The sequence below is a fragment of the Pteropus vampyrus genome, unplaced genomic scaffold (genome assembly GCF_000151845.1).
Source record: "Pteropus vampyrus isolate Shadow unplaced genomic scaffold, Pvam_2.0 Scaffold32, whole genome shotgun sequence".
In the NCBI taxonomy this organism is placed as follows: Eukaryota; Metazoa; Chordata; class Mammalia; order Chiroptera; family Pteropodidae; genus Pteropus; species Pteropus vampyrus.
The window spans coordinates 318801-331340 of NW_011888813.1; the positions used below are offsets into that span (position 1 = coordinate 318801).

The following is a 12540-nucleotide window of genomic DNA, read 5'->3' on the forward strand; positions in this document are numbered from 1 at the left end:
GAGAGGCTGGCCTGGCTGGAGTGGGACCAGGTGGAACTCAGAGAGGAGAAACAGACCTGGCCTGCAAATGACTCAGCCCCAGTGGCCAATGAAGTCAAGGAAAGTTCAGCGAACCTGAATTTTAAAAGACTAAAAAGTTGCCTCAACAAAATGGCAGCAAGAGTTGTTCTTTTAGGATATTGGTGAATTTAACATTTTTTCTACCGTAACCAAGTATAATAAATATATTTTCATTTTTTAAAATGTTTAAAAGTGAGAAATAAAATTTAAACTAGAACTCTCAGTTTGGTCACAGGTGAAGACCACAATTTTGCCACTGGTGTTATCACTGTCTACATCCAGACCCAGCCTTCCTTTCCCTAATTTTGAAAAAAGAATTCTCCCTGGGAAGTGAGTCGAGCCCTACCAGGGCAGGGCTCAAGTATCTCTTTTCTCCTTGGAATGCATCAGAGCCTGGGAAACAGCTGACACACAGCACACAGTCAAAGCTTCAGCCTGCCTCATCATGAAACCATCCAGCTGAAAGCCTTCAACAATGATAGCTAACATCTGTTCGCTGCTTGCTAGATATCAAAAATTCTTTTGAATGCTTTGTTTGAATTGACTTGTTGAATCCTCAGAGCAGCCCTGGGTGATGGGTACAGAGTTGTCAGGGAATTAACTCAAGATCAGAAAGCTAGTAAGCAGAGCCACTGTGCTCCACGTTCCCAGCCGTTAGCCTCTACGCCATATTTCAATGGCTCCCAGCACCAGTGGGATAACACCCTGAGAACTTAGCTAAGCCCACAAGGCCCTGTGTGATCTGGCCAGCTCTGTGACCTTGTTCTCTCTGTTCTCGCTCGCAAAATATTCACTTCTGCTCCTTGGCACTTCTTTGCTGCATCTTATTCCCACCTCTGGTCCTGCCTCCCCTTCTTCATACCTCCCTAATCCCCATTCATCCTGCAAAGTTTTGCTCAAGTGTCTCCTCCCCTCTACTGGATGCCCTTTTCCTTGGTCCTGCAGTATCAATGTGTACCTCTATCACTGCTATCATCACACTTCTGATGCCATTTGATTGTTTGCTTATGTCCCCTTCTAGAGCATAAGCTACCTGAGGGAAGAGACCTTGTCATGTCTGCCTGTATATTTCTCAGTGCTTACACCAGCAAGTGGCACATGGCAGGCCCTCGATAAGTGTTAGATGGACGGATGGAAGGACGGATGGATGGATGGATGGATGGATGGATGGATGGATGGATGGATGGTTGAATGGAAGGATGGATGGATGGATGGTTGAATGGATGGATGGATGGTTGGTTGAATGGATGGATGAGCAGTGAGATGGGCAGATGGATGGATGTTTGGACAAATAGACAGACAGGGAGACAGGTGCTTATGGGGAAGTCTGGGTAGAAGACAGTGATTGTGATTTGATGGGAATAAATGGAAGCAGTGCTCTCCTGTCCCCATCTCAGCCATCTCTCATCTCTCCCCTCCTCCCACAGCTTTTCCTGAACCCTATAAATATGGATGGTGCTGTTTTACTAATCCTGTCCATCAAGAAGAACCCCAAATCCAAGATGGAAAATCTGGACATTTCCGTGAGTAATCGAATTAGGTAGTTACTTGCACCAGGGAGCAAGCCAGTTCCCATGACACTCTGTGTCAGCAGTCACCAACAGCTCCCTCCCTCATGGGCCCTCATACGTATGCCCCATGAAAAGGTCACTCTTTGGAGTGCAACTCTGCCCTCTCCAGGGGTCCTTTCAATAGGAGTAGCCATTCAGTCAATAACATCTCAAGGTGAAATCGTTTCCAGATCCTGGGAACCCAAGACCTGTGCACGTGAGAGTAGGCCTGAGAGTAGAGGTACAGAAACCCCAGAAACAGGGGCAGGAGGACCCCAAAAGAGGTTTACTGTCAGCTTTGTTGACAGATGGCCCAGGATCCCAGAATGGTTAGAATCATAGCATTTTTAGAACCTGAGTAATAAAACATGGATAAACTTTTATTTTCTTTTCATAACTTGGCCTACTCAGAGTAGTATTTGAGGGTAAAAATCCCCTGATAGACAAGAAAAGCCTGAAGAAGCGATTTCACTCTGCCAGGTCCTCTTGCCTGAATCTTTCTAAAGGTGGTAGCTGATAATAACTCTATCCTATTTTTGTCTACCATTTTATGCTCTTTTTTTCCTCCCCAAAAGTGATTTTATCTATGTCAGCTCATTCGATCCTACTCTGGGAGGTAGAGTGTATTCGTGTCCCAGGGCTGCTGTATCAAAGTACCACAAACTGGGTGGCTTAAACAATAGAAATTTATTATCTCACAGTTCTAGAATCTAGAAGTCCAAGATCAAGGTGTCGGCAGGGTCGGTTCCTTCTGCGGGCTGTGAGGGAGAATCTGTTCTATGCCTCTCTCCTAACGTCTGGTGTTTGTTGGCAATGGTTGGTGTTCCTTGGCTAGTAGGTACATCACCCCAATCTCTGCCTTCAATGTCACGTGGCAGTCTCCTGTGCGATGTCCCTTTGTATCCAATCATACTGGATTAGGACCCACCCTAACGACCCCATCTCAACTCGAACATCTGCAAAGATCCTATTGCAACATAAGGTCACATTCACTGGTTCTGAGGGTTGGCACTTCAACATCTTTTGTGGTGGAGACACAATTCAATCCATAACAAGATATTTTCTTCATTTTCCCATTTTATATGTAAGGAAACTGAAACAGAGAGGTTAGGTCACTTGCCCAGGACCACACAGCAAGTGAGCAACACAGCAAGGAGTAAAACCCAGGGTTTCTGCCTCCTACTCTAGAGTTCTAAAAAGGTACAGTGTTAAAGTCCTTGAACATTTTTTAAGTGCCGCACAAATATGATGATTTGCTAAGACCTTAATGCCTTGCAATTATATCAGTGATGATATTTTGAATATTTAAACCCGAGCTCCTTGGAACTGAATAATAAGTAAAGTTTGGACATGTTGCCGCTGATTATAAACACATACCCGCTTTCTTTTCACTTCGTTCCCTCGCTCCTTCTCCCCTGCCCCAGGCTCCTTCTTGTGCTCACGGGTCTTTCTTCTTGGAGGCCCTCTCTCCACCCTCATCCTACAGCTCTGACCTTGCACCCTACAATGCTGCCTTAGCCTCCAACATGCCCTGCCTCTGAATCCCAGCCACAGGTCCAGATTTTGTGGGCATTTGGTCGCCCCCGCTCCCGCAGAGCTGGCTGTAAGGTATGGACCGAGGCACTGCCTTGGTGTGTCAGGAATGTTAGAAACGGTGTAGTTTAGGCCCCAGATGTCATATAAACCCACGAGTTGGGATCACAGTGCCATTTAACAAGCCTACCAGAACAAATAGGTCTGAATTAGCCTTTTTCTTCCCTTTCGTCAACTATGCTCTTGTAACTCTAATTTGTGTTAGAATTCCTTCTTGTAGATGCTTCTAGAAATTTCTCTGGAATATCTACAAAGGGAAGGGGGTAAGCCTTTAGCCCTTAAGCATGGGTTTACTTCTTTGAAAGGCAAAAGATACTCAGGACCACACCTAAGGAATGAAGCAGGTTGATAAAATCTGTGGAAGCCAGGTTTGAGCAAATGCTATTTCACAGAACACGTTTTCTCCTGCGGCCTATTGACCCAGCTCCGAGGGCCCCTCAATACGGGGAGTTCCCAATGCGTTTTGAGCCGTGACTGGATGGTTGGAATGATAGAGCCTCTTCCAGGGCGCCTGCTCTGAAGACCAACACTGGTGTAGAAATGGACATTTCACAGCATTGGTTTCGGGCTCATCTCTCAACCCCATAGCTGCGTCTCATCTGTCACACACAGACACTTATGCTCGCCATCTGAGAGCAGAGCTGAGGTGACAGTATGTGACAAGCCCCCAACACTCAGCTAGAGCATCTGATCAATCATGTGGGAGACTTACAAGTCAAACCACAACCTCTAAAGAAAGGGAACTATACCAGGCTAGGAGCAGCACTGTAGAACAAACTGGAAAAAATTAAACGCTCTGGCTAGCCCTTGGGTGGGCCGCTGGCCTGGGTAGGGAGATGGCATGATGGTGATGCCTTCTCCATGCTGGGTCCCCTTTCTCCCTGCCTCAGAACGTGCTGGTGTCCGAGCAGTTTGTGAAAATATTAGATGGGGTATATGCCGTCCACCCACAACTGGATGTGATATACAAGGCAGTACAAGGCCTCTCTGTCAAGAAAACCATCTTCCAGTGCACAAACGCCATAAAACTGATCCAGGTAAGCCCCTGATTTCCTCTCGGAGTCCCCGTGGACACCTGGAGAAAGCTGCTCTTTGACTCCAAATCACTACCCAGAGCCCCCAACCCCTACCCCAAAGTGTCTGCACAACCCTCTCTGACAAAGAATGTCTCAAACATAGAATGTCCCCTATGAATTTCGGATCCCTCAGTAGTGCTTCCTGACGCTCACAGGAAAGGGACAGCTAAGAACCAGCTGAAGGGGAAGGGGCTTGGAATAGGATGGTTTCTATCAGCCAGGCTTGTCCCCTCGCTATTGTAGGACCGAAGGCAAGTCACTGAAGTTTTCTGTGCCTCAGTCTCTTCACCTGTAAAATAGGCATAATAATAGTACCCACCCCAGGAGGGCTGCTGTGAAAATGAAATTCTATAATATGCATGAAGTGCTTGGAGCAATGTCTGGCTTCTAATAACCACCCAACAAATGTAGGCTCTTTTCAATAACTGGTAAGGATGCCAAGACACCCCTATGGTCAGGACAGCTATTTGACGGCTTCAGCTAAAGAGAGAACCTCAAGTCTTTTATATCTAGTGGTAACCTGGCTCAAGTCTTAGATTATCTCTGGCAATCACAGGAGGCAGGTGTAACAGTGAAAATAAAAAATCAGAGACTATTAGAGCCGGAAGGGACATTAGAGTTATCACCAGCCCCAGGCCTGGTGTTTCCACCATTGGCTGTCACCCCGAGGTGGAGGCGATGGCCCTGCTTCTGGATGCAGAACTGTTGCTACCTGGGGAAGCAAGAACGGGGACGATAACATGCAAAGGTGGGTTCTGCAGGGTGCGTGACCTGGGACTGCTTCCTGCCCCCGCTTGGTCTGCTTTGTGCCTTAGCTTCCAGGACTAAATACAAGAGCTCTTGCATGAAAATTACTTTTGCGTGAAAAGTTCTAGAAGGTAAAGGGGTATCGAGTATCTTCAGATGTCCTTGGGTGGAACCAAGGGGGAATCTGTTTTGCAAGGGAAGTAAGATACTCCAGTGAACGGGAATCGAGTTATCTGATGCAAAGTGGGAGGCCTGTCCTTTGTTTAAAACAGCACAGAGAAGGGATATCTGAGTAGAGACCAAACCGGACACGCAATGTGAAACACAGTCCTTTCCTTCAGGCGACTAAAATTCTGGTTGGGAAGACGGGACAGATACAGTAACTTCTAATAGAAAGTGTCATATGATAAATAAGTGATTAAGGCAGCACATATAATCAGAATCTAAAGTGGAGGTCAAGTAGGATTAGGCAAACAGAAAAGGATGCTTCCCAGCCTAAATGCCCAACAATAGATGATCAGATAAAGAAGATGTGGTACATATATACTATGGAATATTACTCAGCCATAAAAAAGAATGAAAATTTACCATTTGCAACAATATAGATGGACCTAGAGGGTATTATGCTAAGTGAAATAAGTCAGACAAAGAAAGACAAATACCATATGATCTCACTTATATGTGAAATCTAAAAAACAAAATAAATAAACAAATGAAACAGAAAGAGACTCATAGACACAAAGAACAAATTGATGGTTGCCAGATGGAAGGGTAGTCGGGGGGCTGGGTGAAAAGTGGAAGGGAGTAAGAAGAACAATTGGTAGTTAAAAAATAGTCCCAGGGATGTAAAGTACAGCATAAAGAATACAGTCAATAATATTATAATAACTATGTATAGTGCCAGGTGGGTACTAGACTTATAGAGATATCTCTGTGTAAATTATATGACTATCTAACCACTATCCTGAAAACCTAAAACTAATATAAAATAAAAGTGAATGTCAACTGTAATTGAAAAAAAAAATTAAAATAAAAGATTCTTCCTGGAAGAAATGGGGTTGGGGAAGGGCCTTGAAGAGCAAGAAGGAGTCAGGTGAGCAGTGGCCAAGGGAACAGTTCTGAGAGGAGGAGCCCCACCAGCAAAGGCACAGAGGTGGAGCCACATGCAGGTTGTTGTGGGGAGAGGAACAGGACCCTGTGGCTCCACCAGAAGAACTGTGTGGCTCCTGGCTCACGGGGAAGCCTGGAATCAAGCCGGAAAGGGAGGCTGGGCTGAATGTGGCATACCCCAGATTTTAGGCTCAGAGGCGAGTTTGATTCTGTAGGGAGGAGGAAGCCAGCCAGAGTTGAGCCGTGGGTGTGATGTGAATTCAGCAGGGATGAAGCATTAGAAAAGGAAATGAACTGAAGAGGGGGAAATGAATGAGGACACTATCATAGCATTCTAGATATGGGATGACAACATGGCTGAGGATGACAATGGAAGCGGAGGGACAGATGCAGGAGATATCGCTATGGGGCATCTCCGGTGCTCGGGAATGGTTGGTGTGTGGTGCGTGTGTTTGTGTGTGTGGTGTGTGTGTGTGCACGCGTGCACGCGTGTGTTGGGAGGAAGAGGTCTATGGTGATAGGACAGAGCCGAAGATAATCCCAAATTTTGAAGCCCAATAACCTAACAGGAGAATGTACCCTTGCCAGATGTAGGGAAGTCCTGTGGGGAAAAGGGGCCGTCCCCGGGCCCTCCCTCCCTCTCTAGCCCCAGCCCTCCCCATTCCACCCCTTTCTTCTCCACTTTTTGGCCCCACCGAATTTCTCCCCATTCTTTTTTGCATCGGTTCTCTTAACTCCAAGCCTGGGCACATGCACATCTGTCCGCCTGGAACGCCCTTCCCCCCGCCCTTTGTCTCGCTCATTCCTACTCATTCTCCAGGTCTCTACCAAAGTGTCGCAGCCTTGGGCAACCGTTCGCAACTCCCTAGTAAAGAGTAAATAAATGCCCTTGCCCTTGCAGCCCTCCCCTTTACCCTTCCGCCGCAGCTGTGAATCCTCCAGGACAGAAGCTGCATAGGATCTTATCGATAGCACCTGTCAAAGTAACAGGCCCTTGTTAAGGTCAAGGTTCTTAGTTGCTGCCCACGGAATCCATTCTAACTAGGTTCAGCAAGGAGGGATGTATTACCAGAGATAGACCACAGAAACATTGAGAGGGCCGAAGAAACAGACTCTGGTTTGAGATTCCAGAAATGGTTTCCCAAACATCTTGACTGGGTTGCCGGGATGGCTGCTGCTTCTGCCGCAATCAGGAACCTGCCCAACCAGGAATCGCCCCTGAATCAGAAAGCGGCCCCCACACCTGCCCACAGCCTGCTCTCTGCAAATCAGACCTCTCGCACGTAGGTCTCACCCAAGTGCTTGGCGAAGCCCATCCCATCCCGACTCCTAGCTGCAAGTGGGCTTGGGGAATGCCAGCTTTTAGCTCTATAGAGAGACATACTATGAAGGAACTGGAGTGGGCGTCAAGGGCTCACCGTGGTATTCACCACAACATCCAGCAGCTGTTTGCAGAATCGATATTCACTTCGGATGTGTTGGATTAAGGTGCCAGTGGGGTGTCACCATGGATGTGGGAGCAGCTGCTGAGGATGCAGAACTGGAAATGTGGGATTGGGAGTCACCCCAGGGAGGAGGGCAGCGGGGAGGAGGGCAGGGAGGAGGGCAGCGGGGAGGCAGTGCACACCAGAGAGGGAAGTGTGGGGAAAGGAGAGCAGAGGCCAAGGACTGACCCCTGAGAAACTTCTCCGGGAGCAGGATGTCTGTAGGAATGTGGATCGATACAGCTGGGCCTTGCCTGGGGCCTTTGAGAGTGGGAGGGGAAGAGAATCAAAAGAAAAAAAATACCAAGAAAAGGATCCCCATAGGATATTTTAATGATTTTGAAATATCATTATATCATTGTACTAATATATCAATATCAATATATTAGTACAGTGCATTTCATAAAACATGTACAGTAAAAAGGTGATTTATGGATGAGTAGATAGACAGACAGACAGATAGGCAGATAGACAGATGAAAGAATACACATCTGGATGGTGGGATTAGATTTATGGGTTATTTTTTATTTTCTTCTTTCTACTAATCTAAAATTACCTTACAATATGAGTAGGTAATATTTTTGAAATGAAAACGATGAAATATTATTTTTAAAATACTCTAACACAGTACATCTCCGTATAAGCCTTTGCACGAAATGATGAGTGCTGTGCATTCTGAGAGCCAGCCCTGCGGGTCACACGACATGGCTATGGTTCGGTCTTCTGGCCTCTGAGCTGACAACAGCCCACCCACCACCCACAGTGCACCACCCACAATGGTCTTAGCAGAAGCAATTTCAAGACTAAATAATACTTGTCAATACGGTGACCCTCCCTACTCCCTCGATGCTGTGGGACCGTCACAGCATCGACACCAGTCTTTCCACCTTTGGAACCGCATGGAGATCCTGCTCAGTGGGCTGGGGCCTCCTGGAAACTGGGCAAATGCACAAGAACCCACGTGGCGTGCAGTTGGCCGTGCCTCAGTTTGTCCGTGTAGGGCTCCTGATCTTACGCGGCTCTAACATCCGGGAGACTCAAGTTCCTGGGTCTGCCTTCTCACACTCCTGCTCTGCCTGCTAGGTCTGCAGCTGGGCCGCCGTGTGATGGGAGGGGAGCGAGAGTTATTATAGATGTTAAATGGTCAAGTGTTTGCTCCTGGTGTCTCCTGCCTCTCTCAGAACTATGCAGACCAGCACAAAATCACGATCTTGGACTTCTTCAAGAGCTTGAACCCTAACAGAATGATCACGATGCCTGTGGGTGAGTTCCGGAAAGCCATGTTAAAGGTACGTTGATCCCTAGTAGCCACAGGCACTGTGTGTGTGCATGTGTGTGTCTGCGTGTCTGCGTGTGTGTGTGTGTGTGTGTGTGCGTGCGTGCGCGCGCGCCTGGATTGTGGGTAAGCAGAGAGCTCCATTAACTTCACATGTTCTATCCACCTCCTCAGCAAAACAAGGTCCCCATAAACCGGTACCAACTCAGGGACCTGATAAAGCGGATGTATGAGAAGAAGACAGGCATGGTGAACTTCAGGTCAGTGGCTGGCCCCCATACCACTTTTGTTCCAGGAAAGTCCTCAGTTCTCCATAAGTCACCCCGGCTGGATTGGCCTGAGCTCCAGGGACAACCCTGTCCGCATTTTATTAGGTCTGACCTCCCCCACCTCGCCTACCCTGCACAGCGGGCGGCCTTCACCCTGGGCCCCAAGGCTGGCCCCACTGTTTACCTTCTTCTCATCTTCCATTGGCTCAGCCATGCTTCAGTCTCGACCACATGCTGCAGGCTTTAGGGCCAGTCTCTGAGGACACAGTGCGCACAGCCAATAGGAGGTGACACAAGGGAGCAAATGATTAGATCCCAACATATGAGAGAGGCATGGCCGTATGCAGGACTCCCAGTCTCCAAGTCTTTAGAATGGGGTGATAACCGCAGCACCCAAAAGGGTTCTGTAAGGGTCAAATGGGGACAGTGCATGTAAGGGGCTGGCACATATCATCCAGCAAAGGCCTTTCCCTCAGGAAGGCTCAGGCTTGCATACATACCCTCCACCCCTTGCCTCTGTCCTTAACTTTCCCATCTGCCTCCTGGAAGTGCTTATTCCTCGGGACACTTGTGGGAAGTGCCCAAGGCAGAGCTCAAGAGATCAGTTTCCAAGTCCTGCAACTCCCCGGACCCAATTTTGCAGACAAGGTCACATGACCATCGAGAGGCAGTCCTGAGGTCTGTGCCTCTGAGTTTCAAGAACTGAGTGAGGGGCTCTCATGGGCCCTGAGATGACACCCTACAGCTCTATTAGTTCTGACTGAAGAAGCAGAGTTGTAATTTTTATCGTTGCATGAATTTTTTATTTTCAGTTTTTGGACCAAATATCTACTTGTAAAAATTCTAAATCCGTGGAAGTATAGCAAGGAGAAAATGAAGGTCCTCTTTCATCTCACCCCACTCCCACGTTTCACTCTGCCTTCCATGGTGCCCTCATGATATTTCCATATCTTTCCATACCTTTCCCCACGTACTCACAATTGATTTGTGTGTGTGTCTGTGTGTGTGTGTGTGCGTGTGTGTGTCTGTGTGTGTGTGTGTGTGTGTGCGTGTGTGTGTGTGTGATAAAATGGTTAAAAGCATGAGCTATAGGGCTAAACCACCTGGGTTCCAATCCCGGCTCCACTCCTGCGGAACCTTGGGCAAGTTACCTGATCTCCCCGTGCCTCAGTTTCCCCATCATTTAACAGTCTTTGAGGATTAAATGAATTAATGCCTATGAAGCAGTTAGAACATTGCCTGGCACATGGTAGACTCAGAGTACGCACGTGTCTTATTATACGTTATATCACACACACACACACAGTTTCTTATCATCCATAGAATCATACGATCGCATTCCTCTGAACGTGCTTTGCCTTACAGTGTGTCTGGGGATCGATCTTTCCATATCACCACATTTAGAGCCATCTCAGTCTTTTTATCTACCACATGGTATATCACAGTAGAGAAGTCTTGTAATTTAATCTCTTCTTTATGGACATTTACTTCCAATGTTTTGCTACTACAAATCCTACTGCCACCAACATCCTTTTGTATACAGTGCTTGCTCACGCATGTTTAACATGGGCTCAGTGGAGTGGGCCCAGTGCAATCGTTGGGCCGAAGAGTGTGCACATTCTAAGTTTAAATTACTGCCAAATCCTTGCCGACAACGTAAACCAGCTCTCTCCACTCCACCCTCATGCCAACACCAAACCTTATTCACATTCAATGCTCTACCAAGCTGAGAGATGGGTTTACAAACGGCCTCACTTGAAGTTGAGCCTGTCAAAACATTCTCATCAATCAGCCATGAGGCTGCATTGGTGCTCAGCATTATCCCCTTACCTTTCAAACCAGCTTACTGTAAATGGTGAAGCCATAGCAACAAGTCTGGCCTGGAAAGAAGTCTCTGTGACAGAGAAGTCCTGGCAAGTCGGATGGTGACAGAGAGGAGGCAGAGAGCTGGCTGAAACCTCAGTGGACAAACACCAAGGCCAAGACTGTGAGCGAGCCAATAAAGTCTGGCTTGGTCTTGGCATCTCTGGGCTGCTGCAGGTGTGCCCTTCACCAGAGGAGCACCCTCTGGTTTTAGCAACTAGCAGGGAGCACATCCTTGGAGGCCTCTTTAACAGCCATGAAGACAAATTGGGAATGCAACGGGGTTGCTAGGTGGCAGGAAAAGAGCAGTGGGAAGGAGGTCAGTGCACAAAGCGCTCATCATAGTAATTGTAAACTGTCAAGGGGAAAGATTTCTGAGATGCGGAGGCAGTTGCAGAGGGAACAGATGCTCAGGAAATGAGGATAGGGGCCTTTAGAAGCAAAAGCCGAGGGGTCACGTGGAGAGAGCCCAGGACAGGAGACAGAGAGACCTGGCTTCTAGTCTAGGCCGGGCACTGCCTGGCAACCTGACCTTGGAACCTCATGGTTCCACCTGAGAAATGAGACAATAAAGGCTTCCCAACCTATTGTAGGAACCTACCATTTAGCATTAAAAAAAAAAAAAAATTCCTTGGGAAACTGGGAAGACAGTAGGAGCTTAGCAAAAGAAAAGCAATAATAGTCAAGAAAAGCATACACAGAGCCGGGGGGAGGCCGGGGAGGGGGTGGTACCTTAAAGGGTTGTGGTTAACCGTGTCAGTCCCCTTCATGGATGAGCAAGGGCAGGAACTGTCTGATGCATCTCTGTAGCACCATGTGGTGTCTGGCACATAAGATGCTCAATAAATACCTGTGGAATGAATGAACGCATTCACCTGGAGATTCTTTGGGGCAAGTGGTGGAAAACTGGAAATATTTGAGGGGGTCTCCAGGAACCGACACTTTAGAGCACCAGTGGCATACTGGAATGGCATCTAGGAATCAAGTCACTACCTTTGGGTCTCACTTTGCTGCACCAAGGCTGGCGGTGAGGCCAAGGCCTCTCTGCATGTGAGGCGGAGTCATTATTTGAATAATTTTTGTCCCCATCTCCACAGCATATTCCCCTTTCTCGTCCTTATTCAAAGTCTTCGCCTAAAGTTGAATTTGGGTAGTACAGGGGCTCAGAGTCAAAATTGGGATGATGAAAAGAAAATAAAGAAATGCAATCAGGAGTTTGTGGGCTGAAACTCGTGTCTATCACACCTGTCAGGGTATGCAGATGTCTTTGCTCCAACTCTTCAAATAAATCAAATCTGCTTAAAGTCAGGGACTGTGTCTTTTAAGTCTATTATAACCCATAAAATTCTCCATCAAATCCTCTGCCCGTAGTGAGCATCCAATCACTGCTGGTGCCTGGGTGGAACCCTGCAGGTAATGAGGCCATGAAGTATCAAAGCTTCTTATGGATTGTAGGTTATAGATCAATAAAAACCGCAAAGTTTTCTCAAGATGCTTTTATGTATCTTTTGC

General features: G+C 47.3%; 1 protein-coding gene across 1 annotated transcript in view; it reads left to right on the forward strand.

Moving 5' to 3' along the window:
• The window catches only part of LRRC74A (leucine rich repeat containing 74A), a 30723-nt gene that overhangs the window by 15557 nt on the left and 2626 nt on the right, over positions 1–12540 (forward strand). Inside the window, 4 exon segments of the mRNA XM_023528862.1 lie at positions 1488–1583; positions 4094–4240; positions 8802–8909; positions 9071–9156. Coding sequence (XP_023384630.1) covers positions 1488–1583; positions 4094–4240; positions 8802–8909; positions 9071–9156 — 437 coding nt within the window.